This window comes from Eschrichtius robustus, chromosome 1 (assembly GCF_028021215.1).
Source record: "Eschrichtius robustus isolate mEscRob2 chromosome 1, mEscRob2.pri, whole genome shotgun sequence".
Classification (NCBI taxonomy): Eukaryota; Metazoa; Chordata; class Mammalia; order Artiodactyla; family Eschrichtiidae; genus Eschrichtius; species Eschrichtius robustus.
Window position 1 is genome coordinate 34,220,347 of NC_090824.1, and position 26,524 is coordinate 34,246,870.

General features: G+C 46.3%; 1 protein-coding gene across 1 annotated transcript in view; it reads left to right on the forward strand.

Annotated features, from left to right (window-relative positions):
• The window catches only part of ZFYVE26 (zinc finger FYVE-type containing 26), a 62,227-nt gene that overhangs the window by 23,655 nt on the left and 12,048 nt on the right, over window positions 1–26,524 (forward strand). Inside the window, exons 17-35 of the mRNA XM_068543759.1 lie at window positions 695–814; window positions 909–1,073; window positions 1,630–1,848; window positions 3,185–3,287; window positions 4,086–4,831; window positions 5,790–5,986; window positions 7,952–8,056; window positions 9,602–9,724; window positions 10,122–10,298; window positions 11,662–11,908; window positions 13,009–13,107; window positions 15,176–15,339; window positions 16,410–16,546; window positions 18,555–18,586; window positions 19,365–19,501; window positions 20,443–20,663; window positions 23,272–23,419; window positions 23,677–23,886; window positions 24,363–24,581. Coding sequence (XP_068399860.1) covers window positions 695–814; window positions 909–1,073; window positions 1,630–1,848; window positions 3,185–3,287; window positions 4,086–4,831; window positions 5,790–5,986; window positions 7,952–8,056; window positions 9,602–9,724; window positions 10,122–10,298; window positions 11,662–11,908; window positions 13,009–13,107; window positions 15,176–15,339; window positions 16,410–16,546; window positions 18,555–18,586; window positions 19,365–19,501; window positions 20,443–20,663; window positions 23,272–23,419; window positions 23,677–23,886; window positions 24,363–24,581 — 3,569 coding nt within the window. The remainder of the gene's footprint in view (window positions 1–694; window positions 815–908; window positions 1,074–1,629; window positions 1,849–3,184; window positions 3,288–4,085; window positions 4,832–5,789; window positions 5,987–7,951; window positions 8,057–9,601; window positions 9,725–10,121; window positions 10,299–11,661; window positions 11,909–13,008; window positions 13,108–15,175; window positions 15,340–16,409; window positions 16,547–18,554; window positions 18,587–19,364; window positions 19,502–20,442; window positions 20,664–23,271; window positions 23,420–23,676; window positions 23,887–24,362; window positions 24,582–26,524) is intronic.

The following is a 26,524-nucleotide window of genomic DNA, read 5'->3' on the forward strand; positions in this document are numbered from 1 at the left end:
CAGGCCTGCTGTGTTAACTCTATTCTGCACACCCTTCCAAATCACTTCTGAGCTGTTGATTTAAAAGTCCTGTAACGTTGACATAGTCCTTCTAGGAAAGTATGCTGTGGCATACACAATGCTGTTTTTATCGAACGATTTCCCTCTCCCTCATCTAGTACTTATATTCTAAAATGAATGGAGATATTATCCAAGCTATTAATAATATTCAAGCTGATTGGTTTCATGCCAATTAATCAGGAATTAATTTAGTACCTACTGCATTTCCAGATTATCCCAAGTATATGGGAGTACAGGAGAGGTATAAGGAATAATCTCTGTCCATAAAGTTATTTATAGTCTAGTCAGGGTGTCAAGATACAGATAAGATCCCAGCTCAAGTTCTCGGCTGAAGGAAGTACCAAGGCAAATGCACAAGAAGTGCCTGATCGGCTTGGGACAGCGATTCCCTAGGAATGCCAGAGCTTCTGGGTCTGCTGCTGTGGACAGCTGAGGCATCTTGCCAGAGGTAGCCCTGGAACAGCAGGCATGCAATAAGCCAGGTATGCTGGTTGTCATGAAAACTGGCACAGCGTATGTTTCTTCCTCAGTACTGGAGAAGATAAAACTTCACAGGTAAATACAGGACCGAGTGTCGATCTCTGAAAGTTCCTTATTTTTTTCTGCATTCCTTCTCGATTCATCCTGTTTCCAGGTCGCCGGCTAGACCACGTATTCCTCAGTGCTGATGGCATTCGAGGTTTTCCGGGCGTTCTTCAGCAGATCAGTAAGATTCTCAATTACCCACTTCTGTCAGCCGGACAAATCAAATCAGGTGAGCTGCTTTACTACCCCTTTTTAATCTCCCGGCCTCGGAACATGAGGTCAGCATCAGACCTCACTTTTTCTTTCTCATTTGCTCTCCGTAGAGAGTGTAGAGGAAAAGGGGGGGGGTCCCCCACGGTGCAGCATTGCTGAGCTGCTTCAGATGTGCTGGCCCAGCCTCTCCGAGGACTGTGTCGCCAGCCATGCTACCCTCGCCCAGCAGCTGGAGCAGATCCTTCAGTCACTGAGAGAAGCACTGGAGCTGCCAGGTACAGGCCCGACTGCATGGGAGCAGATGAGGTTGAAATGGGGAGAGGACGCAGTGGAACGGGAAAGAGTACTTTGGAGCAGAGGCTGAGGACTCAGAAGTGGGCCCTACCAGCCCTCTAGTTAACCAGGGCCTGTCTCGTAACTAATTCCACCTGTTGCCCCACCTCCTAAGTGAAGGGCTGCTTAGCACTCCATTAGCTGGCACGTTTTTCTCATTCCTTATGAGAGATATACCCAGAAGGGACTCCGTAAACACTGATTAACCCTTCCGCAAAAGAGTGCTGTGAGCTTCACAGAGCTGTTCCACCCGAGACAGGGGTGAAAATGGAACTCTCCACCCTGATTTCTCCAGACTCAAAGCTCTTCCTGGCTGAGAATCACTTGTATAAGCAACCAACTTAGGATTTTATAACTGCCTTGTCAGCGTAGCAGCCAGCCTATAGGATGTCCCACGCAGTGTACAGAGGCCCAGTTCCCATATTGTTTGGAAACTGACCCAAAGCCAGATGCACAGACTCAACACTACATGCCTTCTCCTTTCATAACTCCTCCCAGAGCCCAGGAGTACTCCACTCACCTCCCTGGTGGAGCAGGTGGCCGAGAAAGCTCTGGAGGCAGAGGCCCACCCTGTGTATATCCAGACTCAGCTCCTCCAGAAGAACCTGGGCAAACAGATGCCAGCAGGCGGCAGGCAGACTGACTACATGGGCACCTTCTTCAGGTACTGCAGCACGCTGGCTGCTGTTCTCCTGCGGAGCTTGAGCTCTGAGCCTGGTGAGTAGCAAGAAAGAGAAAATGGAGTCAGGACTGGCCCACAGGTGTTTAGGGGCAAGGAAGAGGAAGGCGCACACTGAAGAGGCTCTGGGTACAGCAGTAGCCGAGGACACTACATGTGAGGTCCTCTCTTACTCACCTCTGTGTTTTATTCACCTTTGTCTCCTTGATGCCTCGTACAGTGGTACAGCACATGAGAATATTCAGTACGTTTTGATGGCATTAATGACTCAAAAATACCTCTCCCAGATCTTCGATCTATTGTGGGTATGAGGACCCACCAGGGGGATTAAGTCTCTGATTCGAGTGCCAGGTTCTTACTCAAGTCCGCAGAGCGAGTATTACCTACACTTCAGTCATATCGAAGGGAACAGGATCAGCTGCTTGTGGCTAGGCCTGCTCCCTGAAGTTTGTCTGCAGTTGGAAGTCTTTAGAACAGTGGTAAGGCGTAGATAAACCTGCGGTCAGCATCCTGTCAAGAGTACCTTTTACCTAGAAAAATATCAACAGGAGGGCTTTCCACGTAGTTCTGTGTTGTTTTAAAATTTCTTTTCTATTTCTTTCTTTATTTCTTTATTATTTTTGGGGGGGCTGTGTTGGGTCTTCGTTGCTGCACGCGGGCTTTCTCTAGTTGCAGCGGGCGAGCGGGGGCTACTCTTCATTGTGGTGCGCGGGCTTCTCCTTGCGATGGCTTCTCTTGTGTGGAAGCACAGGCTCTAGGGGCGCAGGCTTCAGTAGTTGCGGCACACAGGCTCAGTAGTTGTGGCTTGTGGGCTCTAGAGCGCAGGCTCGGTAGTTGTGGTGCACGGCTTAGTTGCTCCACAGCATGTGGGATCTTCCCGGACCAGGGCACGAACCCGTGTCCCCTGCACTGGCAGGTGGATTCTTAACCAATGCGCCACCAGGGAAGCCCTCCATGTAGTTTTTTTGTTTGTTTGTTTTTTGTTTTGTAATTAATTAATTAATTAATTTATGGCTGTGTTGGGTCTTCGTTTCTGTGCGAGGGCTTTCTCTAGCTGCGGCAAGCGGGGGCCACTCTTCATCGCGGTGCACGGGCCTCTCACTGTCGCGACCTCTCTTGTTGCAGAGCACAGGCTCCAGACGCGCAGGCTCAGCAATTGTGGCTCACGGGCCCAGTCGCTCCGCGGCACGTGGGATCTTCCCAGACCAGGGCTCGAACCCGTGTGCCCTGCATTGGCAGGCAGATTCTCAACCACTGCGCCACCAGGGAAGCCCCCTCCATGTAGTTTTGACACTACTTTTTTATTGATTATAGAAAACAGCGCTGTGAATGTTGCAATCAGTGGTGCAAAGCTCACTTTCTTTACTTTTGCAGATCACGTAGAGGTCAAGGTAGGAAACCCCTTTGTTCTCCTGCAAGAGAGCTCTTCCCAACTGGTGTCACACCTCCTGCTTGAGCGACAAGTTCCCCCGGAGAGGTAGGAGCCAGGCCTGGGCCTTCCTAATTGTTCATCAAGGAAACCAAGGGCTCAGTGGGGCTGTGTTTGAGTTCAATACAGGAAGTTGAGATTTCTTCCAGACTTTTCCCTTAATTTGCATTTACTCTTATACAAGCTACATTAAAATTCAGTGTGCCTCGTTTCTTTCTCTCTCTCCACCTCTAATGTTTATATTGCAAGTATAAAATTAAGGGGTGACTCTTCACTTATGAGTAGGCAAAAATCCAAAACTTTGATAACACATTAGTTGGCGAGACTGTAGGAAAACAAGCATTCTCACAGATTGCCAGCAGGATATGAATTAGTACAGCCCCTGTGGGAAGGCAGTTTGTCCATATCCACTAAAATGACAAACCACATTTTTGACCTAGCAGTCCACCTTGGGGAATTTATCCTTTATTATAAGTATGAAAAACGCTGTATGTACCAAGTCATTTTATTATAGCTTTGTATGGCATAGCCATTGTCCGCTAATAGGAGACTAGTTAAATTCAGTTTCTTCCACATAATGGAATGCTATATAGCTGTGAAAGAAGAATGAGGGGCCTCTCTGTAGAGGGATATGGACAGATCTCCCAGATGTGTTATTAAGTAAAAAAGCAAGGGGCAGAGAATTGGGTCTAATAGGCTGCCTTTTGAGTTAAAAAGAGAGGGGGTGGGGGAACAATTAGAGAGTCTACATTTACATTTGCTTGTTTACACATAAAGAAATTCTGAGATTGGGTGATGGTGCCCAGGCACTGAGGCCTTACATGCCCTCTGCTTCTCTCCCTCCAGGCTGGCAGCCCTTCTGGCCCGGGAGGGTCTCAGCCTGAGTGTGCCACAGGTCATTGTCAGCTGCTGCTGTGAGCCCCTTGCCCTTTGCTCTTCCCGTCAGAGCCAGCAGACATCATCCCTTCTGACCCAGCTGGGCATCCTGACCCAGCTGCATACCTCCCACTGCCTGGAGGACCTCCCACTTTCTACACTGAGCTCCTCAAAGCCAACTGAGAATCCCACGCTGGAGAGAAAGCCCCCCTCCTCCCCGAGGGATTCAGCAGCCCCAGCCCTCACCTCCTCTGCCTTGGCCTTCCTTAAGTCCCGCTCGAAGCTGCTGGCTACCGTGGCCTGTCTGGGGGCTTCCCAGGGGTCAAAGATCACCAAGCCCGGCTTGTCTTGGAAGGAGCTTCGTGGCCGCAGGGAGGTGCCTCTGACCGCAGAGCAGGTAGCCCGGGAGTGTGAGCGCCTCCTGGAACAGTTCCCTATGCTTGAGGCCTCCCTCCTAGCTGCCTGGGAGCCCCTACGAGGGTCCTCCAAGCAGGGGCAGAGCCTGGCAGCGAGTCTCTGTGGCCGGGCCAGTCTCTCTACCGTCCTCCTGGGCCTGCATTCTCCCATAGCCCTGGATGTGCTCACCGAGGCCTTCGAGGAAGCCCTGGTGGCCAGAGATTGGCACCGGGCCCTTCAGCTCACTGAAGTGTACGGGCGAGATGTGGACGGCTTGAGCAGCATACAGGATGCGGTCCTGAGCTGTGCTGCGGCAGGTGGTGAGCAGAAAGCCATGCCTCCCTCCTTCACCAGTGGTAATAGTGAAGTAATAGTGAATGCTTCACTGGTGGTGATCCACCAGTGGGCACTCACTGAGTGGATCACCGCATCTGATGCTCACAGTAACTCTAGAGAAAGGTGCCACCATGATCTCATGACACTGAGAGGCGAACAAGGCTCAGAGGGTAGGAAACTGCCCAGGATAGTCAGTGGTAGAGCAGAGCTTAGAGCCCAAGTCCATCGAACTTTAGGACAGGCACTCATAACCAGTATTCTCAACCCTGCATGGCAGAATCGTTGTGAAATTGTATAAACTACAAATATCAGAGCCCCGTTTCCAGAAGCCCATGATAGGGTTCAGGCAAGTGTTTGCTTTAAAGTAGGGGTCAGGAAAGTTTTTCTGTAAAGGGCTTTGTAGGCTATACAGGCTCGGTTGCAACTACTTGGCTCTGCCATCATAGCATGAAAACAGCCATAGACAATACATAAACGAGTGAGTGTGGCTGTATTCTAATAAAACTTTATTTATAAAAGCAGACTCGGGGCCTGTTTGACAGCTCCCCAGGAGACTTTGATGTGTACCCAGAGTTGAGAGCAATGACCTACAGCCCTCCACTAGGGGGAGCAAGAGCTGGGCGGGCTGTGGGGAGTGGCTTCTGGGCAGGGGCTTGGCTGCCCTGTGGAAAGGAGAAAATCTTTCCTTTTTCTTCCTCTCCTTTCACCTTTTCTCCCTCTCTTCAGAAAGTCCCGTGACTATGATTACATTTGCATAAAGAGAAACAGGGTATAGTATTTCTCCTATAGTGTTCCAAGTGTAAAAACTAATTCAGGTCAGAAGGATCTTCAGGATCCTCCAAGCTCCTGTTTTGTGAAATTGAACAAAGCCCTTCTCTTAAGAAGTAACCTGGACTCTTCAGCTCCGGCGCCAGGCTTGCTGAGCATCTTTTTGTCTTGTAGTCAAAGAAGGTTGGCAGTACCTGTTTGCTGTGAAGGATGCATCTCTGAGAAGTCGGCTAACACTGCAGTTTGTGGACCGGTGGCCCCTGGAGTCGTGCCTGGAGATCCTGGCCTGCTGCATTTCAGACACAGCTCTCCAAGATGGGCTGGAGTGTGAGCTACAGAGAAAGCTAGCAGAGCTGCTGGTGTATCAGAAGGTATAGGATTCGGCATCAAGAGAAAGGAAATAGGCTTCTCACCTTATTACCAACTCCAGCCTATTCTCATGTGATGGTGGATTTTAAGAAACAGAAAATCTAGGCCTGGCTTCTGCTCTGTATCTTGCTTCTTTCTGCTGTGTATCTGGCTTCCATTCTTAGGTGAAGAGCGAGGGAACCTCTATCTGGTTCCTATTTTATTTACTCCTATAATTTTAAATAGGTACATGTCAGACAAGGATTAAAAATTCATAATAAAATTAACACTGGAATGATGCTTTACAGTCCACAATGCCTTTTTCATATGTACAGGCACACCTTTTCTTTACTGCATTTTGCTTTATTGGCACCTTGCAGATACTATGTTTTTTACAAATTGAAGGTTTGTGGCAACCCTGCATTAAGTAAGTCTCTTGGCACCATTTTTCCAACAGCACTTAACTCACTTCATGTCTTTGTGTCACATTTTGATAATTCTCACGGTATTTCAAACTTTTTCATTATTATTATATTTGTTATGGTGATCTGTGATCAGTGAACTCTTTTTTATAACTATTTTTAAAGATTTATTTATTTATTTTATTTATTTTTGGCTGTGTTGGGTCTTAGTTGCGGCACGCAGGATCTTTTGTTGCAGTGCGCGGGCTCTTCATTGTGGTGCATGGGCTTCTCTCTAGTGGTGGCGTGCGGGTTCTTTTCTTCTCTAGTTGTGGCACGAAGGCTCCAGAGCGCATGGGCTCTGTAGTTTGCGGCACGTGGGCTCTAGTTGAGGCACACGAGCTCAGTAGTTGTGGCATGCAGGCTTAGTTGCCCCACGGCACGTGGGATCTTAGTTCCCTGACCAGGGATCGAACCCGCGTCCCCTGCATTGGAAGGCGGATTCTTTACCACTGGACCACCGGAGAAGTCACTGTGATCAGTGAACTCTGATGTTGCTATTGCAAAAACATTATGACTAGATGAATGCTCAAATTAATTGCTAAAACTAATTTTTTAGCAATAAAATATTTAATTAAGGCATGTACATTTTTTGTAGGCAATGCTATTGCACAATTTATAGACTACGGTATAATGTAAGCATAACTTTATTTGCACTGGGAAACCAAACAATTCGTGTGACTCACTTTATTATAATATTCACTTTATTGTGGTGGTCTGGAACTGAACCCACAGCATCCCCAAGGTATCCCTGTATATTTGAACTCTCTGTATGTTTTTTGTATATTGTATCTTGTTGTTCAAGAGTTTTTATAGAATTTAATCTCTATTATGTCTTCTTTAAAGATTGTTTTAAACTTCAGCTAAATTTCAAGAGCCATTTTGAAAGGGATGCATGAGAGTGACAGTTTCACAGTGAAAGATTCTTGGATATATGTGTCATATTCAAGATCAAGAGGCTCAGGAAGACAGATTTCGATGGTACAGCTACATAACAAGTATACATATATGCTAATTTTTCCATGTGTGCTTGGAACCGAACAGAGCCCAGAGCCCAACCAGGGAAAGTGAAAGTGGCAGGTGAAAAAGATTTTCTTTCCACTCTTCCATAGCAGTTTTCATGCAGAGCTAAAATGCTGCATGAAAGGTGATCCCACAGAGCATTCAGGACAGAAGAATAACCTGTCTAGAGTTTTGAGCTGGTGGGGCAGGGGACAAGTGACTCCAGAAGGCTGAACAACCTGCAAAGCACAGAAGCCTCTGAGAATTGTCCTCCAAGTGAAAGGCCCCAATCCTGGCCTCCCCACACAGCCTTTGCTCCCTGATTATACTTGCTGGATAGGTTCTCTCACCTCTCCAAACACTCTTTGTCCCGTTCGTTCTAATCCTTCCTCTCTCCTGGCAAGTTCTGACAGCCTGACTTTGGGACAGAGACCTGGGGATGGCCCATCCCTGGAAACTCCAATGACTTGTTCCTGAGCAGAGAAATTGCAGTGCGGTTTGATAGCTTTTTCTGTCTTTCCTTAGATCCTACATTTGCAGGCTACCCCCATGTGGTGTGACTGGCAGACCCTGAGGAACAGTTGTGTCGAGGACCCATCAACTGTCATGAATGTGATTCTAGAAGCCAAGGTACCATTTTCCTGGGTACTATTCCCCTTCCTCCTCTTTCCAGAGTTGCTATGCCTTAGCTGGTTATGTAGACCTCTTTCTGCGTATCAAGGTTCACATTTTTTTCTGTGACTACATAGCACTTTTTTTTTCTCTTTTGTGTGTGTGAAACTTACCAACATACGTAGAAGAATAGAGAATAATACAGTTGACACTTTTGTACTATCACCCTTGTTTTCATACGCAAGATTTCCTACACTGTTTACGGTAGGTACAGAATGTATACCTGGCAGTGGAATTGCTGGATCATGAGGCATGAGCATCCTCACCTTTTCTAAGATGTTACAACGTTGCTCTTCAGATCCGTCGTCCTGTCCCTGTTACTCTCCCACCCACAGTTCCTGTTGTTCCATCTTCTTAGCAACTTTGGCATTGTCCAGCTTTTCACTTTTTTTGCCAATAAGATGGTATGTCATTATGGTGTTAATTTACATTTCCATGATTACTAATGACCTTGATTATCTTTTCATGTGTTTATTGGACATTTGAGTGCTAAGGAGACTTATTTTTTACCCTTTAAGGAGCTGATATACCATAGCTCAAAATGTAGATGTATTTATTCAGATGTTCATTCATCCGGGAAACCTTTATTCACTGTCTGTTATTTACCACTGTGCTAGATGGTGTTGAAACAAAGATAATTAAGCTTAGTCCTTGCCCTTGTGCAGCTCACATTTTGGGAAAGGAGGGAGCAGGGCGGGGCACTGCGAGACACACCCCTGGGTGATTGCGATATACCAAGTGACCGAAGTAAGCCCAGACTATGGTGGGAGCACAGCCAGGTGCCTAAGACAGCCTAAGAAACAAGGAAGCGTCCTGAAGAAGGTGGCCCCAGGCAGAGTTGTGGGGAAGGCCTTCCAGATGCCATCATATTAGAATACATGGACAAAGCTCTGGGAAGCTTTAATCCAGAGTTCACAAATTTGGTGTTGGAGGGGGGGAGTAACAAGGGGTGATATCAATGGAATCCAACCCCAGCATGTTTGTTTGGCCCATGTAGTATTGCTCTGCAGAATTTTTAGTTTTTCAAATTGATTTCGTTGCCAACATTGTAAAATAGGGAATTTTTTTAATTAAAAAAATTTTTTTGGCATTTTTAAAAGTCTGGCACCACTGGGCCTGCACATTCATATGGCAACAGTCAGAGCTGAGTAGGCACTGTCTCCTTTGGACAGTCTTCTCGGTCTCCCCCACTTCCTTAGTATCTTCCCAGGGCTGACACCAAGTGTCAGTAGCTGTATGTCATCTGTTTCTTTTTTAGAGTAGAACTAAAAGAAAAAGGACATCCTGAACAGTCAGCCTACTTGGATCATTTTCATAACTTACGTTGCCACTCTAGTCCTTTATGATCCCACTTTAATCCCACAGTGAAGTTCCCATCAGCACTTCCCAAACTTTCCTGGGGCTTTAGCAGACTCAAGACTGCTGAGAAAAATTAGGCAAGAGCTGGATGAGTGACAAGGCCAGGAATTTAAAGGGATTGAAGGCATGTGTGTTTCCTTCCAGGAGTATGAGCTGTGTGAGGAGTGGGGCTGCCTATACCCCATTCCAAGAGAACATTTAATCAACCTACATCAAAAGCATCTTCTCCACCTTCTAGAAAGAGGAGATCATGATAAGGCTCTGCAAGTAAGCCTCCAACTCTTCCCAGTTTTCTTTTGGCAGGGGACACGAAGGTTAGTCAAATCAGGTGGCTTTGTTCCTGCTGGATCCCATGCAAAGCCTTCGCAGTCTCAGATCTGCCCCTCCATGTCCTTCAGGAGCTGTCCTTCGGGAGTCATCTTCCCTATAGGTGCCTAGCCCTGCATTAGGTGCCAGATGGGCAGCTGGGTCCAAGACTCTGCTGATCTCTGGTCCTGTCAAAGCCATCATTTGTGAAGCGTCGGGGGTGGTGAAAAAATGAGTGCAGAGAAGGGGTTAATCCACAGTGACTAAACCTAAAGGTTCTGTTCTCAAACAAAACAAGGCTGGACTAAGAGTTCTTCTGCAGGTCTCAGCTTTCTCCTCTACCTTCCTCCTGCAACAGCTCCTGCGAAGAATTCCTGACCTCACCATGTGCCTTGAGGTCACAGAGCAGTCCCTCGACCAGCACTGTAGCTTGGCCACTTCTCACTTCTTGGCCAACTACCTCACCACCCACTTCTATGGAGAACTGACCACTGACCGACGCCGTGAAATCCAGGCGCTGTACATGGGATCCAAGGTCAGGAGGAGAAGGGGGTGTTGGGAAAGCATGCCTGAGGGAGGGATTGCTGGCCCAGCTCTCGCTTCAGAACTTGCCCTTCCAGGCACCTGCCATCCTTGACCTGTGGTATATAAAATCTTGACCCTAACAGCCCACCACATCCCTTAGGACTTCCCATTCTCTTACTGCTCTGCCTCCAAAGTGAATTTTACTGTCCTTTTAAGTTCTCTTTATGCTTTCTTTGGCATCTGCTCTACCAGGGTTTCTCAATTCTGACCATGAATTAGAATCACCTGGACTTTCTAAAAATAGCAGTAGTTAATCTCCACCCTAGAGTAATTAAAACTGAACCTCTTGGGACAGGGCCTGCCTATCTTCCAAAAGGATTCTGATGTGAGGATTTAAAACTACTGCTTTAAATCCTTAAAAGTACTTTGTGCTAAAAAGGGTTAATTGTCCAGGCAATAAGTCTTTACCTTTGAGGTGTAACCTTGGAGACACTAATAGAAGAAATTATAAGCTAGAAAAAGTAATCCAGTGAAAGAGAGTTTGGGGAGAGATAAGGCCTTCTAGCTCTCTAATAATGATTCTGGTTGAAAGTCATATATACTGCCCCCTGAGTGTAGAACTCGCCCCATGAATAGAATGAGTGCTGGGAGAGCCATGAATATGACCACTAGCCCACTTGCTGAGAGTTCAACTAGGTAAAATGATTCTAAAGAGGATACACTTTTTTTTGGGGGGGGGGGGGGATGTACTGTACCTAAATGGAATCTTTGAAAATTGGCAATGAGCAGAGCCAGTGAACGTATTTCAAGCCCAGTGATAACAACCTCCAGGAGGAATTTAGAGTCATCATTCACCTGTAGAACACTGGAGGTGCCAGGTTTAGTCCACCTTATATTGCTTATTCTAGTAAAGCCTCAAATGGACAGAATGGTGGCTTTAAGGATCAGGCAGAGGTCAACCATGCCTGGCTGGTCTAGGCCAGGGGTCAGGAGACCACCACCTGTGGGCCAAATCCAGTCCTCTGCCTGCATTTATAAATCAGGTTTTATTGGAACACAAGCCGTGTACATTCATTTACCAGTTGAGTAGCTGCCACAAAGACCTTATGGCCTATGAAGCCTAAAATATTTACTGTCTAAACCTTTACAGAAAAAGTTTGCCAGCCCCTCTTCTTGATTGCCACCTGGAGGATTTAGAGAGGAGTCCAGCCTTGCCTCCTAAGAGACTCCTAGCCAGTTTCAGTAGTTGGCCAAGTGCCATGTGGTCCCAGATACCATGAATTACTTACTTCCCCCTTCCCAGTAAGAATCTTGGCTTTCTTCTGAAATTCGTGTCCTGTTTTCTTCACTCTGTGGCTCTGCCCCACACCCAGGTCCTGCTAACCCTGCCCGAGCAGCACCGGGCCAGCTACTCCCACTTGTCCTCTAACCCCCTGCTCATGCTGGAGCAGCTGCTCATGAACATGAAAGTGGATTGGGCCACCATGGCCGTGCAGACTCTGCACCAGCTGCTGGCCGGCCGGGAGATTGGCTTCACCATGGACGAGGTGGACTTGCTGCTTTCCAGATACGCAGGAAAAGCCCTGGACTTTCTGTACCCTCTGCGGGAGAAACGCTCAGGTAACTGCCAGCATCCTCGATGAGGGTTCTACATGGAGAAGGAGATACCATGCTACATCCTTAGTTTTCATTTTTCCTCTTTTATAATTTTGAGTTGATTGAGAGTGAAAGGATACATTTCAGGAGAGATAGCTCTTTCATATAGGAGAGATGTCAGTCTTGGAGGAAGTGGCAGGCTAACCAGAATGAAAGAATGGTAGATAACCACCACGTGCATAATAATATAAAGGTTCGGGGAACAAAACATGCTGGGGGGGTACTTCCCTGGTGGCACAGTGGTTAAGAATCCGCGTGCCAATGCAGGGGATACGGGTTTAATCCCTGGTCTGGGAAGATCCCACATGCTGCAGAGCAACTAAGCCCGTGCGCCACAACTACTGAGCCTGCGTTCTAGAGCCCGCAAGCCAGAACTACTGAGCCTGCGTGCCACAACTACTGAAGCCTGCACGCCTAGAACCCGTGCTCCGCAACAAGAGAAGCCACTGCAATGAGAAGCCCGCGCACCGCAACGAAGAGTAGCCCCCACTCGCCGCAACTAGAGAAAGCCCGTGTGCAGCAACAAAGACCCAACGCAGCCAAAAATAAATAAAAACAAAAACAGAAAAACATGCTGGGGGTGGTCTCTGTCTGGCCTTTGTGCACTGGGCTCCTAAGTGCCGTCATTTTGTATTGAGGGTATGCGCTATTCCCAGGATCACATCAGATTTCACTAGTGTGTGAACTGACTCAGCCTCTTCTAGAATGAAGAAAATGAAATAAATGGGGGCTGATGTTCCCAGCCAGCTTTTTTTTTCTTACTCCCTACCCTCCAGGACCATCATTTAAATGTCTTCTACTTCCGCCTGGGCATCTTTAGATTTATTTTGTAAAATCCTAGTGTCTACTTCATTTATCTCACGTGCCTAACAAAGTTTGTTTATTGAGGCATTTAAGAAGCATGCTTGCTGTCGTCTTAGAAGTACCTCTGCCATTCTTTGCATACCTAGTACAGTCATGGGATGACAGTCAGCAAAACCAACAGGGCTTTGAACTAAATGCCTAGCACAGGAAGTAAGGATGTTTATGATAGAACAATCTGTCAACATTTTCCCTCCCTACAGATTCTGTGATTCACCTCCAGGAAATTGTCAGTCCGGCTTCAGACCTCGAGACCTTGTCTAGGTCACCATCAGCGGAGTTCTCTTCTGTTGCTGCTCCAGGTAAGGACAGGTTCTGAGAGTTACCCATTTTTCAGTTCAATCTTGCCTTACTCTGATTTTCTGATTCTTTTGCTGCTTTTTTCATTTCCAGTCACAACATTCTTATCAATTGTTTTTCTTGATTCATTCCAGCTTTTTGTATCCCAGAAAATTCAACATACAATCGATTCTTATTATTTGCAGTAGTATATCTATGAAGACTCCACAAACACTGACTTAGCAAATACTAAACCATTGCTCCTAGGGAAAATACGTGCGCGCGCATGTGTGTATACATGTGTGGACACGCATACACACACACACACACATTTCACATGCATTATAATCTCAAATTGAAAACAATTCATCCCAGTAGATTCTATTTTCTTTATTTTACGAAAGAGAAAAAGAGGTCCAGAGTGTTAAAGTGACTTGCCTGAAGCCACCCCATTAATGAGTGCCTAATGAGGCTTTGGGATTCAAACCCTGTCCAGCTAGCCCCAGAGTGGAGCTTCTTACACTACCCTGCTGCACTGTCCCCTACCATCTGCATCCTCTGGTCATCTCTGTATGAGAGCTGAGATAAGAAAGCAAAACATTACCTTGTTCAACCCCAGATGAGAAGCTGTATACCAGGCAACTCAAATTATTCACCACTCTGTGCATGTCTGCAAAAGCAATGCAAATATTGATTTTGAGGTTACAAACGAATTTTAGCGAGTAGGCAACTTCACAAATACGGACTCTACTAATAAGGAGGATCGACTTATTTAGTCCTCATGTTCATTCTGACCCTGTCCTGCAGGTAGTTATTTATGTCTGTCACCCACACAGGGTGCAAGGTCCTTGAAGGCCTCTGCCATGTCTTGGTCAGCCCTTTTCACCACCCCTCTTCTCCCACAGTCTCCTGACTTTTGCCCAATGGCCTACACTCAGAAGCAGCTCAGCAAGTGTTTGTTTTGCCAACAGTTAGGAGAGCAGGCTTCTGGGGAGAGGTCGACAGCCCCTCTTCTTCTGGGTGCTGCGAAGAGTCACTGTGTTTTCCAGTTCTCTTTTTCAGTGACCTGCCAACATCGTTCTGCTAGTTGACAAGAAATCTCCTTAGATAATCATAAAACAAAGACCGTGGCATTTCGTGGCCATGCTTTGAGAATTAGCCATGCTTCACAATAATCAGCAGACCTGACAAAAGGGCTCAGACGTACAGGGACATGAGCAGCTTCACAAATCTGCATAAGGCAGCCTGAGCAGCTTTGGTTTACTTAATTTTTTTAACTTTTTATTACAGAAAATTTCCAGTACACGAAAGTAGAGAGACCAGTGTAATGAAGTGTCACATACCTATTACCCGGCTGCAATGTTTATCATCTCAGTATGACCATTCTTGTTTCATCTTTACCCCTGTCCCTCTACTGGATTATTTTGAAACAAATCCTAGATATCATACCATTTTGTTTATAAATAAAACAGTGTATATCTCTAAAAGGTAAGGACATTTATAAAACAAAACCATAACATCATTCTCATACCTCAAACCAAATTAATGATTCCTTATTATTATCAACTATCCAGTCACTATTCAGATTTCCGCAGTTGTCTCATGAAGATTTTTTTTAGAATTGGTCTTTCTAGAATCAAGATGTAAATAATGTCCACACATGGCATTTGGCTAAACTCTCTCATAAATCTGTTTTAATCAATAGGTTCCCCTACCTCTTTTTATTTGTGGAGGAAACTGGGTCATTTGTCCTTTAGAGCTTCCCACATGCTGCATTTTGCTGATCGTCACCCCATGGCAATCTGGGTCTCCGTCCCCTGTGTTTTCCAGTACACTGGTAGATAGATCTAGAAGCTTGATTTGATTCAGGCTTAATATTTTTTGGTTAGTATATTTGATAGGTGGTTGTGTGCCTTCCATCAGGAGACGCACAATGCTCTTTTTGCAGTCAGCCATCGATGATCAATAACTGGATCTATGATATCAGTAGGGGTTCGTAAAGTGGTACAGTTCTAACTCTCTCACCCCTTCTTTGTTTATTAGCTGGACTACTGATCACCTTTTACTCTGACTTCTGGCTTTGACTCCCAGGTGTCTCCATTGTGCATTCCCCCAGTCCGAGGGAGAGGAGCTTCCCACAGAGTCAGCCGCCACTGGAGTTTGTGCCCCCAGCAACGCCCCCTGCCAGGCACCAGTGGGTACCGGATGAGAGTGAGAGCACCTGCATGGTCTGCTGCAGGGAGCGCTTCACCATGGTAAGCAGCGTCCGTCTCCGGCTTTACCTGCAGGAGAAATTAAAGGCAAGCTGTACTTCCTGAGCCTGAGTTTATAGTCACCTCCTGTCCCCAAGAGGGCATGGGTATGTTCAGAAGAACTAACTACCAGATCTAAGGCTCTGGGTTTATCTTTGACCTAACCAGAATATATTTTCTGAATTTAGACAGATGGTAGACACCCTCAAGGAGCCTTAAATTCTAAAATCTCTGCCATTCTCATGAAATAAATAAAAAGAGCCAGAGTGGTATTGCACGGGAGGAGTCACCAAATGCCGGGGCATCTCGTTTCTAGCTCCTGTGTCTTTCGCAAAAAGACGGGTGACCTGGTAATGGTTTTATGTGCTGGCGCCAGGTGACCTCAGTTCTAATACCAGCACTGCCTCTTACTAGCAATGTGACTATTAACTTTCTCAGTCTCAGACGCTCACTTGTAAACTAGGGATGATAGGTTATTTGGCTCATGGAGCTATGAACACTAACTACAGTAACAAATGTTACCACGCTGAACCCAGTACCCGACTGGCACAACAGCTCAGCCGATGAAAAGGATGATGATGTAATTTCTCTGTGTCTGTTTCCCCCTTGTGTATAAAAGCGGTGTAATATATCTGTCAACCTCTTATGATGAAATAAGGCAGTATTTGTAAAAGCATCTTGAAAAAAGGACACTTTTTCATCATCACCAATACCATGTAGACATGTGATCCTCATTGGCTGAGAAAGTCACTTCTTCCCCACTGCTTTTTGCGGTGTCTTCACATGTTTCCTCCACAGACAGGTAAGACTTGTCAGGAGCTATTGAAAAACTGTCCATGACTTGGACATCTTTGCCCATCAGATGAGAGAGATCTTTAAATGTCAGCTTCTTGAAGGCAAGGACTAGTGTGTTCTTTCTCAATAGAGGCCCAAGCACATGGTATTGTTAGTAAGTCACAGGTGGCTAATTCCAAGGATAAATGGATTGACGGGTGCTCACAGGTCCTGCAGTCTCGCCTTCTCTTCCTCCTCCTTCTCTTCCTCCTCCTCCTCTTCCTGATGACCCTCCTCAGTTTAACAGGCGTCATCACTGTCGCCGCTGTGGTCGGCTAGTGTGCAGTTCCTGCTCCACTAAGAAAACGGTGGTGGAAGGCTGCCGAGAGAACCCTACTCGCGTGTGTGACCAGTGCTATAGTTACTTCAACAAAGAGTGAGTGTCCTGCAGCGGGGCCGCTGCTGCTATTGACCACTGCACCCTCCCCCGGGTCCTGACACTCCTAGGAGTCTCGTTATGGAAAGCGTCTCAAATCTGAGCAATTACAAAAACTTTTCATTTCACATTCACACTGAAATGCCATTAACTCTACAGTGTAATGTTTGACCCTGGTCAGAGGGACTTCTAAGAGAGGAAGTAGGGGTGAATAGAAGCAGAGATCAGAGCTCTTACATGATGTTCTCTCCGGGATCAGGACACTTAGTTCTTCGGCCTGTCCCCTAACTGAGGCCGTTGGCCTTTCCCCTAACTGAGGCCATGGGCCTGTCCCCTAACTGAGGCCATGGATCTTAGTTTTCCAACAACCTCACCTCTTTTCCAGCCACTCTTGCTTCAGTTGGTCTCAGCTGGACTCCAAAAGACACGTTCAGCTACTGCATGTTGGGGCCTCACTTGCATCAGCTCTCACTGAGCTCGTCATTCTGGCTTGTTATCCACAACTAGAAGAGCCCACACACTTTCCTGTGTACAGTTCAGCTGAGAACAAGCCTCAGAAACTGCTCATGCCTCTGGCAAGACAGGTCAAGACTGTGTTTGCCAGCCCAGTATTGCTCAATCTTTTCCACTACTTCTAGCAGCAAAGGAGGGTGAAACTAAGACTCCTAGAGCATGTGGGAATATGAGCCAAAGCAGCTATCCAAGAGCAAAATTACTTTGACTTCTTCATGTTTTACTAACAGACTTAAAGGGATTTTACATTCTGCCCAATAGCTCAACAGCATTTTCGTGTTTCTTTTACTATGAACATTTTTTTAACATTATTTACCATGGTGATTACTGACCTGATAGGAAGGAAGACATGCCGTGTTCATACCACAGTTTCTGTGACCCTGGCATACCACTGCCTCCCTCTGGGTGGGGGACAGGGAAATTACCCATTTATCATACTGCTGAGATTTGAAATGAGCAGTTGGTATCAGTGAGGATTCTTTCATTCAGCAATCACTGAGCAATAATCACTTTGCCCTCAAGGAGCCCCCATTTTAGTGGGGAGACAGCCAAAACGCAGACCACAGAGCCCTTGGGTAAGTGCAGTGTGGAGACACACCCAGCTTAGCCCAGTGATCAGGAGGGTTTTCTAGAGGTGTGGCACTTGGACTGAGCCTTAGAGGATGAGAAGTTGGTAGGAAAAGAAGCTGAAACAGAGCATGCCCAAAAGTGGGAGTAACAACTGCAAAGGTAGGGGCAGGAGAAAATGTGGGTCCTTTGAGGAAGTGTAAATAGGTAGGTGATAGGCTAAGGTTCTGGACTCATAGGCTGGCAGCTGAGCTGGGAGGACCTAGGGAATGGCACAAAGGCTTGGAGCTTGCTCTTTGACAGCATGGGCTGGGGTTGACCAGAAGGCTCCTCGTGCAGGTGGTAGACTTGGGCTCTGGCTTGTGACATTGGAATTTAGTGGTTGGCGGCACCAACTGAACTTGATCAGAGCCCGTAGCAGTGTGGGGAGGACTTTTATGGGTTGAGCAGAGATCATGGGTGGTAGGAGATGGTCTCAAGAGGCAGCCAAGCCATAAGGAGCTTTGTCTGCTAAACTGCAAATGTGGACTATTTTACCCTGAGGAGCTATCAAAGAATTTTAAGCAGAAGCATAACATGACCAGGTTTGCATTTTTGAAAGCTTGCTGTAGCTACAAAGTAGAGAATAGCTTGGTAGACTCAAGGAGACCAATTGGGAAGCTATTGCAAAGGCTCTAGCATTAAATGATGAGGGCTCTCTCTGAGGCAGGGATGAGGAGAGAGATGGGGACATTTAAACAGGTATTTTAAATGGAACGGGCAAGAAGTAAGTGGTTAGCTGTGACAGGTGAGGGAGAGAAAAGAGTTTTGGATGATTCCCTGCTAATCTCACTCGAGTAACAGTAAATGTCAGTGCTCTACACTAAGCTCAAAACAAAGAGCACTAGGAGGGGTTCAGGCATTTCACTTTTTCTTTCTCTGTTTCCAGTGCGCCAGAGGAGAATCCAGGACAACCAGGAGGTAAGGCTGAATCACATTCCCTGTGACTTTTTTTTTTTTTGCCGCACCACCCAGCTTGCGGGATCTTCGTTCCCCGACCAGGGATTGAAGCCACGCCCTTGGCAGTGAGAGCGTGGAGTCCTAACCACTGGACCACCAGGGAATTCCCTCCCTGTGACTTTTTGTCTCTATGCTCAAGTTGGCTCTTCATATCTGCTGCAACTGACACCCTCAGTGGCAACTCAGTCCAACAGGCTGACCAAAGAAAATTCTTGGCATTTCTGTCAGGCTATTTCCCTTAAGGTTTGTCATCATATTAACCTATCATACTGGCCCATTAGCTTCCAGCATCGAGAAGGCCAGCAGCCAAAGAATTTGGTCCTTAACTTTTAGTAGCTTATTTCTCTTTCTTCCCCGCCTAGGTTTCCCTTCACCGCCATCCTGCCTTCCAATGCTCCCTCCTTCCCCTCGGTAATCACTATTAATAGTTTGGGCAGGTTAGTTTTTAGAGTAGCCAGTGGCTCATCTCTCCATTTGGGAAGCATGCACCATTCATATTTCTCGTGTGAAGCAACAAGTTTGTGTGACAAACATTGTAACACTCATTCCAGGTCTGTGCCTGGGGAAGAAAGTTTGAGGTACCCACGGTGGTCTCCTAAAGGAAAAAAAAGGGACCAAAAGGAGAGAAAGGGCCCTAAGATATCAGGCAGGGATCTGCCTGCAGCTCGTGGCTCCCTGGGCTGGGCTAGACTGGACTGCCGGCCAGTGAATGACACATGAACGGCATTTGTCTTCTCAGCACCAGACAGCCCCAAGAGCGAAAGCCCTCCATACTCAGCTGTGGTGAGAGTCCCCAAAGCAGCTGAGGTGGAATGGATTTTGGATCTGAATGAGGAGGAAAATGAGCTGGTGCGGAGTGAATTTTACTATGAGCAGGTAATAGCAATAAAATGTGACGGTCATTTGAGTTTCCTTATGATGTGTAGTAGCATGGCAGGAAACGCAGAGTTGGGCAAACACAAGCAGGCCTTCACTTGCTCACAGTGTAATATCATGGGAGCTAAGACAAGTAAACCAGTTAAAGCAGAAAATGAGGAACAGCTTGAGAAATACACAAGAGGAAATCAGGAAAGGCTTCGTGGAAGAGGTAGCATTTAAGAGGAGCCTTGGAAGTGCAGTAGGAGTTTGACAAGCAGAAGTTGGGGTGTCCTGAGTGGAGTGAGGATAGGAGAAGGACAAAGAGTTCCAAACTCAGACATCCAAGCGAAGGCACAGTATCAAAAATGATTGGGGAATTAGAAGTGGTTTAATTTGGAGAGAACATAGGGTGTTAATAGAGAGGCAGGAAAGGTAGGGTTGAAATAGGCTATTTATGTGCAGGGCCTTGCACTCTGCAGTAAGATATATGTACTTGGTAGGCATCAGGGCCATGGGAGGTTTCAGAGTGTGCTTTAGGAATGTTAATTTAGCAGCACTGTTTCTAGTGGCTTGAAACAAAGACTTCTCCAGGTGGCCAGACAAGCAAGATGACTATCATCCAAGCCAGCATTAAGGAGCACCTGCGCTAGTGGGACAGTAGACTAAAAAAAATGGGCACCTACAGACATTCCCAAGAAGTAGGTAACACGTGGACACAGCTGCCTTCCTCCCAGTAAGGAGACAAAAACCTAGCAGCCAGAACTTTGCCAGTGCTACTTAGAACTTCTGAAATATGTTTAGCTCTACTTCTGCTTTGCTGTGGGATTTTTGGCTCCTTCCCCCAGGGTTTTTCAAGCTTTGTGAAACGGGAAGAATAATTCCTCCCTCCCAGCTACATTTGAAGACTGCTTTGGTCCGGGAACTCACAGTGTGCTTCTCTCCTCTTCCACCTGGGCCAGGCCCCCAGCGCCTCCTTGTGTATAGCCATCCTGAATCTGCACCAGGACAGCGTTGCCTGCGGCCACCAGCTGATTGAGCACTGCTGCAGGCTGTCCCAGGGGCTCACCAACCCGGAGGTGGATGCGGGGCTGCTCACAGACATCATGAAGCAGCTGCTGTTCAGCGCCAAGATGATGTTCGTCAAGGCGGGCCGGAGCCAGGACCTGGCTCTTTGTGACAGGTAAGTGGAAATGAGTCTGTCTTCTTTTTCATGGTGGTCATGTCTATCCAGCTTCTTTTTCTGACCCTACTGAGGGTTTTCACCTCCCAATCCTCTGACAAGACATGCTGAACTGTTTTGCATCTCCCTTTGACGTTGATGAAATGCCGTTACCAGATCACAAGCAGTCTTTCCTCTCCCTACGTTGACAGCCTGTGTTCTTCTCTTTCCCTGAGTGGATCCTCAAGGCAGGTTCTCTAGCTATAGAGTCTTTCTTTTCCAGTTGGAAAGAAAGACTGGTTAATTTGTAATGAAAATCAATTTTGGAGAGCACCTTTAGTCTCTGTGGAACTTTCTGGCTTTTAAAGGAGATGTGTCCTCTACCCTAGTCTTGACCAAATTCGGACTGTGGCCTCAGGGAGTTCTGGGTAACAGATCTATCAAGCACACTGCGGACTGGTCTATCCCTATGTCCCAGGGAGGAATGTGAGTCATAAAGTAGAAGTTTCTATGGAAAAGCGAGGATTAGGCCCCAGCTCCCTACACAACCTGCTCTGCCTCCATTCATTAACCTGACAGTGAAAACTCCCAATTCCCGGCTTATCCACCCAGATGTGTGACTCACGTTGTGCATTCCCAGCTCTCAGTCCTAGCCAGATTTGAGAGCGAAGAGCATAATTTTCTTTGACGTGTCAGTGCTTCAGGCACTTGCCCAGAGTACTGGCCTGCAAACTCACCAGATAACAGAGAGTGCAGTGACTCTCAGCTTCACCGCTTCCTAGCTCTGTAACCTTAGATGGGTCTGTTAACCACTCTGGGCCTCGGTTTCCTCCTCTAGAAAATGGGGGTGATAATGATACTTATTTCATATGGCTGTAAAGTGAGAGTACTGTATCCATATAAAGGGCTAAGAACTGAGCCTGTGTACTCCAAAAATGTTAGTTTTATTATTCTTATTAACAAAAACCAGAAGGTTGAGAAAGGCAGAAGGAGGTAGGACAGAAAGTGGAAGGAAATATAAAGGAGTTAATTTCACTCATATCAAGAGGCAAAAGATTCTACATCATTTTTCAAGTTGACAAATGAAAAATGAGCTGTATAATATGTTAAATACAATTTTTTTAAATAACCATGAAAAGAACCAAAACTCTACCAATTTATCAGAAATGGAGGAGAAGGGAAGGAAAGAACAGAAACCATTTTATATAGCAAAAGGTAGAATTTAAGGCAAAAATAAAGATATATCTAAATATTTCTCAACTATCGGAAATGTAAATGAGATAAAATCTTATTAACAGAAAAGGATACTTAGATGGGGGCTGGAGAACAAATCTAACAGCAAGTCCTATACTTCCTTCAAAATCTAATATAGATGGAGGAAATATCCACTTTGAGCTAAGGGAGCAGAAATTAAGGAAGTCCTTGCTTCGGTAGGATTCTCACCCATCCCCAGGTGCCATGGGCTTCTCTGACACTTAATAGCAGTGGTTTCAAATTACACATTCTTTCTCCCCAGCCCTGGAATCGGTACACTCACCCTAGGGAATCGCTGCACTTGTGCCCAGTTGCTGATGATAGTAGATTCATCTCTCATGTGTGTTTAGAACTCCTGGTTTGCAGAGTATTTTTCTGCTGTTTTTAACTCATACCTTCTTCTGTAGACAAATAAATAAATGTTTAAAAACAAAACTCACACCACCTGTTACACACGTCCAATACATTATGATACCGAATTTGCTTTTACACACTATACTCTCCCCTGCCCATCCCCACTAGGTTGAGAATCACTGATGTACTGAATCCCTTTCTAGGGAAATCAGTGGACAAGTCAGGATCCGCAGGGGGTTTTGATAGAATTATGATACGAGATTCAAGAACCTTGAGTGTAGGCCTGTCTCAGGCAGGGCTAAACAGAATGATCCCAGACAGCTCTCTGGGCTCCGTTGTTATAAGGTTTTTGCAATCACCAGGTGTCAGGAATAAGATCAAAGGCAGCAGTCCTAGTAACAAGAGTCCATCCTTAACCCAGAGAAAGGATGTCAAGTCCAGGGCACTCGAATCTGAGGCCCCTGCCCAGCAGCACCTCCAGAGGATGGTAGTGATGTGACCTCTGTACTGACCGGGAGTGCAGGCTGCCGATACAGTCCATATACGCTCTCCCAAGCAAGCAGGGTTCCAGAGAACCAAAAAGAAACAGGTAGCTTGTGAGCTCCCAGCGTTCGGTATAAAGGCCTTGCCTCAAAATAGGAGACCTGAGTGTCCCGGAGCGTCCGTACTCCATGTATTGATAGCTAACGTTTGATGAGTGCCTACAAAGCTCTAGACACCATCCTAAGCTCTTTTCCTTCGGTTATTTCATTTTGTCCTTAAAACTCCCTGTTATTCTGTCCATTTTACAGATGAGTAAATTGAGGCTGAGAAAGGTTAACTAACTTGCCCAAGGTCATAGAGCCGCTAAGTGATAGAGTTGAGTTTCCGAGAGTCTGACTCCAGAGTCTTTTCTCCCATGTACCTCACAATTCTCATTATCACATTTCACATTGGAAATGAAATAGAAAACCTTTAAGCAGCGCCTGTTCTTGGGATGACCCTGTGGAGCCTCACTGCCTTGCCCTTTTCCTCCCTGTAGCTACATCAGCAAGGTAGATGTGCTGAATATTTTAGTTGCTGCTGCCTATCGTCACGTGCCATCTCTGGATCAGATCTTGCAACCAGCTGCAGTAACCAGGCTAAGGAACCAGCTTTTAGAAGCTGAGTACTACCAACTGGGCGTTGAGGTGAGGCACAGACAAAGCTGACATCTACCCCAACGAGTTACCTCCTCTAGTTGCCCTTGGCCATGGGGAGTGTCTAGGGCATGTCCAGTTTGCCAGTGTGAGAGTAATGGCAGGTGGGGTGGTAGGGAGGGAAATGATTGACACCAAGGGGATAGAATCGGTCTTTGGGACCGACATCAAGGGGATAGAATCGGTCTTTGGGACCCTCAGGCATGGCTGTGGGTGCCTCTCCCTAAAAGGAGCAGTTTTTCCTCCAGGTCTCCACAAAGACTGGCCTTGATACCACCGGGGCATGGCACGCTTGGGGCATGGCCTGCCTCAAAGCTGGGAACCTCACCGCCGCACGGGAGAAGTTTAGTCGCTGTCTGAAGCCCCCTCTCGACCTCAATCAGCTGAGTCATGGCTCAAGACTGGTACAGGATGTGGTTGAGTACCTGGAGTCCACAGCGAGGCCACTTCTATCCGTGGTAAGAGCACAGCAGGCAGAGGGTGGGCTCCAGGGCCAGGGGGAGGCCCAGGAGCAGTAACGGCCTGGGGAGAGTATCAGCTTCCATTCAGCTGACAGTGGCAGCCCTGGCTCAGAGCTGTCAGGTTTGGATTTCGTTCTTTCCATTATATATGGTTAGATAAGTCATAAAGAGTCAAATTTCAAGAAAAAAAGAAAACTAATTTTAAAACAATGAAAATCACATATAATCCCATACCCAGACTTAAGCAATATTTAGATTTTAGTGAGTTTTCTTTGTTATGTTTTTGATTTAATTGGTGTTATACTGTTTATAATATATAGAATTTTATATCCTGCCTGTTTTCTACCCTTAAAACTATGTAATAGTGAGCACTTTTCCACATTGTTAAATATTCTTTGAAAACAGTATTTCCAGCGGCTGCTGAGAACTTCCTGAGTTCCACTGTTCCCTCACACTCTGTCCTCTCTTGGCAGCAAGATGATGATTACTTGGCCACCTTGAAAGAGCTGGAAGCTACCCTTCGGACCCAGAGCCTCTCTCTGGAGGTGATTCCTGAAGGGAAGATCATGAACAACACCTACTACCAAGAATGCCTCTTCTACCTGCATAACTACAGCACCAACCTGGCCATCATCAACTTCTACATGAGGCACAGCTGCTTGCGGGAAGCCCTGCTGCACCTGCTCCACAAGGTGGGACTTGCAGACATGGCTCTCACACGGCAGTGCCTGCTTTGCCCACTTGGCTTGGCCCATCCAGTTTTCATGGAGGCAATAACCCCCCTTAACCTTACCCCAGGGTTGAGCTATGAGATCATCTCTGGCAAAGTCAGGTCCAAATGGCAAATTCTAGGGAATTCCCTGGTGGTCCAGTGGTTAGGACTCCACACTTTCACTGCCGAGGGCCCGGGTTCAATCCTTGGTCGGGGAACTAGGAACCTGTAAGCCTCATGGTGCAGCCAAAAAAACAAAACAAAACAAAACACAAATGGCAAATTCTATCTGCACAAATCATGATCTGATGAGTGTGGGAAAGTCTTAACCCGGATCCCAGATTGCCCTTCTGACTGGCAGTGACAAATTTCATCCCTTCTCCCAGAACATTTAGCAGAACCAAGTAATAGCTGAGAGCATGGTCTCTGGAATGAGATGCTTGGTATAAGTGGTGTGACCTTGAGCAAATTGCCTAACCTCTCTGTTTCCACACACTTCCCACCTGCTCTGGGCTGCGTCCTGCTGCCGACCCCAATGCTCATCCACTCAGGGTTGTTACCACAAAGGCCAGAAAGCACCCATGAGCCAGATCCTAAATTTGGGCCACAAGTATCTCATAGAAGGAGAGTGTGCCCTCCTTTTTTTCTTCTGACATCCTCTGCCCTCCTCCCACAGGGGGCAAAGGCACCCCTGAAGTGCATTATTTCTTTGGAGCCATTGTTAAGCCAAGTCAGAACTCTGTTTCACCATGACTCTTTGGCCTTCTCTTTTTTATCTGAAAGTCCCATGAAATTTTTCTGAGGAATTGACTGATTAGTACCAAATTTCATATAAAATTAAAGGAGCTTGAGGTATGCTTTAATTCCAATCTGCTGCCTTCATCCAAAATGGCAGCCATTGAAAGTTTACAAATAGGCATATCTTCTAGGATTTCTCCAAGTGAGTCAACAGTACAGAGTCGTGGTAACCATACCCCTACAGGACAGCGAAAGGGAAATGTTTTCACTACTGCCTTAGCTACTGTGTCTTAACTGGGTGTCAAGAATATTGTAAAAGTTATATTATCTGGCATTTAATTGCTAACCTGTTTCCTTTTCTTCAGTTTCCAAAAGAGTTTTGAGGTAAAGCTACTTCACCTCACCCAGTTCTGTTTCTGCTAACTGATGACCACTCCAGAGGGTTAAGCTGCTTACTTACTTATTGCAGTATAAGCTGACGACAGCATTGCCCCTGCTTTACATTAGTCAGAGCTAGGAAAGAAGGCTTCTTTTTATCTCCTGTAATCACAACTACCCTTGAACTGCAGTATCTTACCTTCTCAAGCAGGTGGGGAACAACAGAAAAAAACATTGTGAAAACTACGACTGAATGCCTAGAGCATGGAAGATGTGGTGTTTCTAGCCTCATTCCCTGCCTTTTCACCCCTTACCCACCACACTGCCCCAGAGTGAGCTTTCTAAAACATAGTACATGTTATTTATGTTATTCTTAATTCATGTTATTCCTCTCTCTAAAAGGCCTTCAGTGGATCCCCATGGCCACAAGATGAAGTCCAAATTCCTTAGCATGAATGCAGGACCCAACAGTATCAGGCCCCCTTATTTCTCCAGTTTATTTTCACTGCAAATCCTAGCTATGCTCTATATTCCAGACTTGCCAAACTACTTAAATTTCCCTGGTTGTGCCATTGCCCTTTCTTACTTCCACGAGTCTGCATTGCTGCTTCCCCGTACCTAGAATGCCCTGCCCCTCCTTGTTTTCTTGGAAAACTCCTGTTTATCCTTCCAGACCCTCTGTATTGAGCATTCACCTCTTCCTATAAACCATCACTGTACCAGGAACATAACTCTGTTATTGCATTTATCCCACTGGATTGCAACTATTTGTTTACAATTGTGTCTTCGCATCTGGAGCAAGAAGGC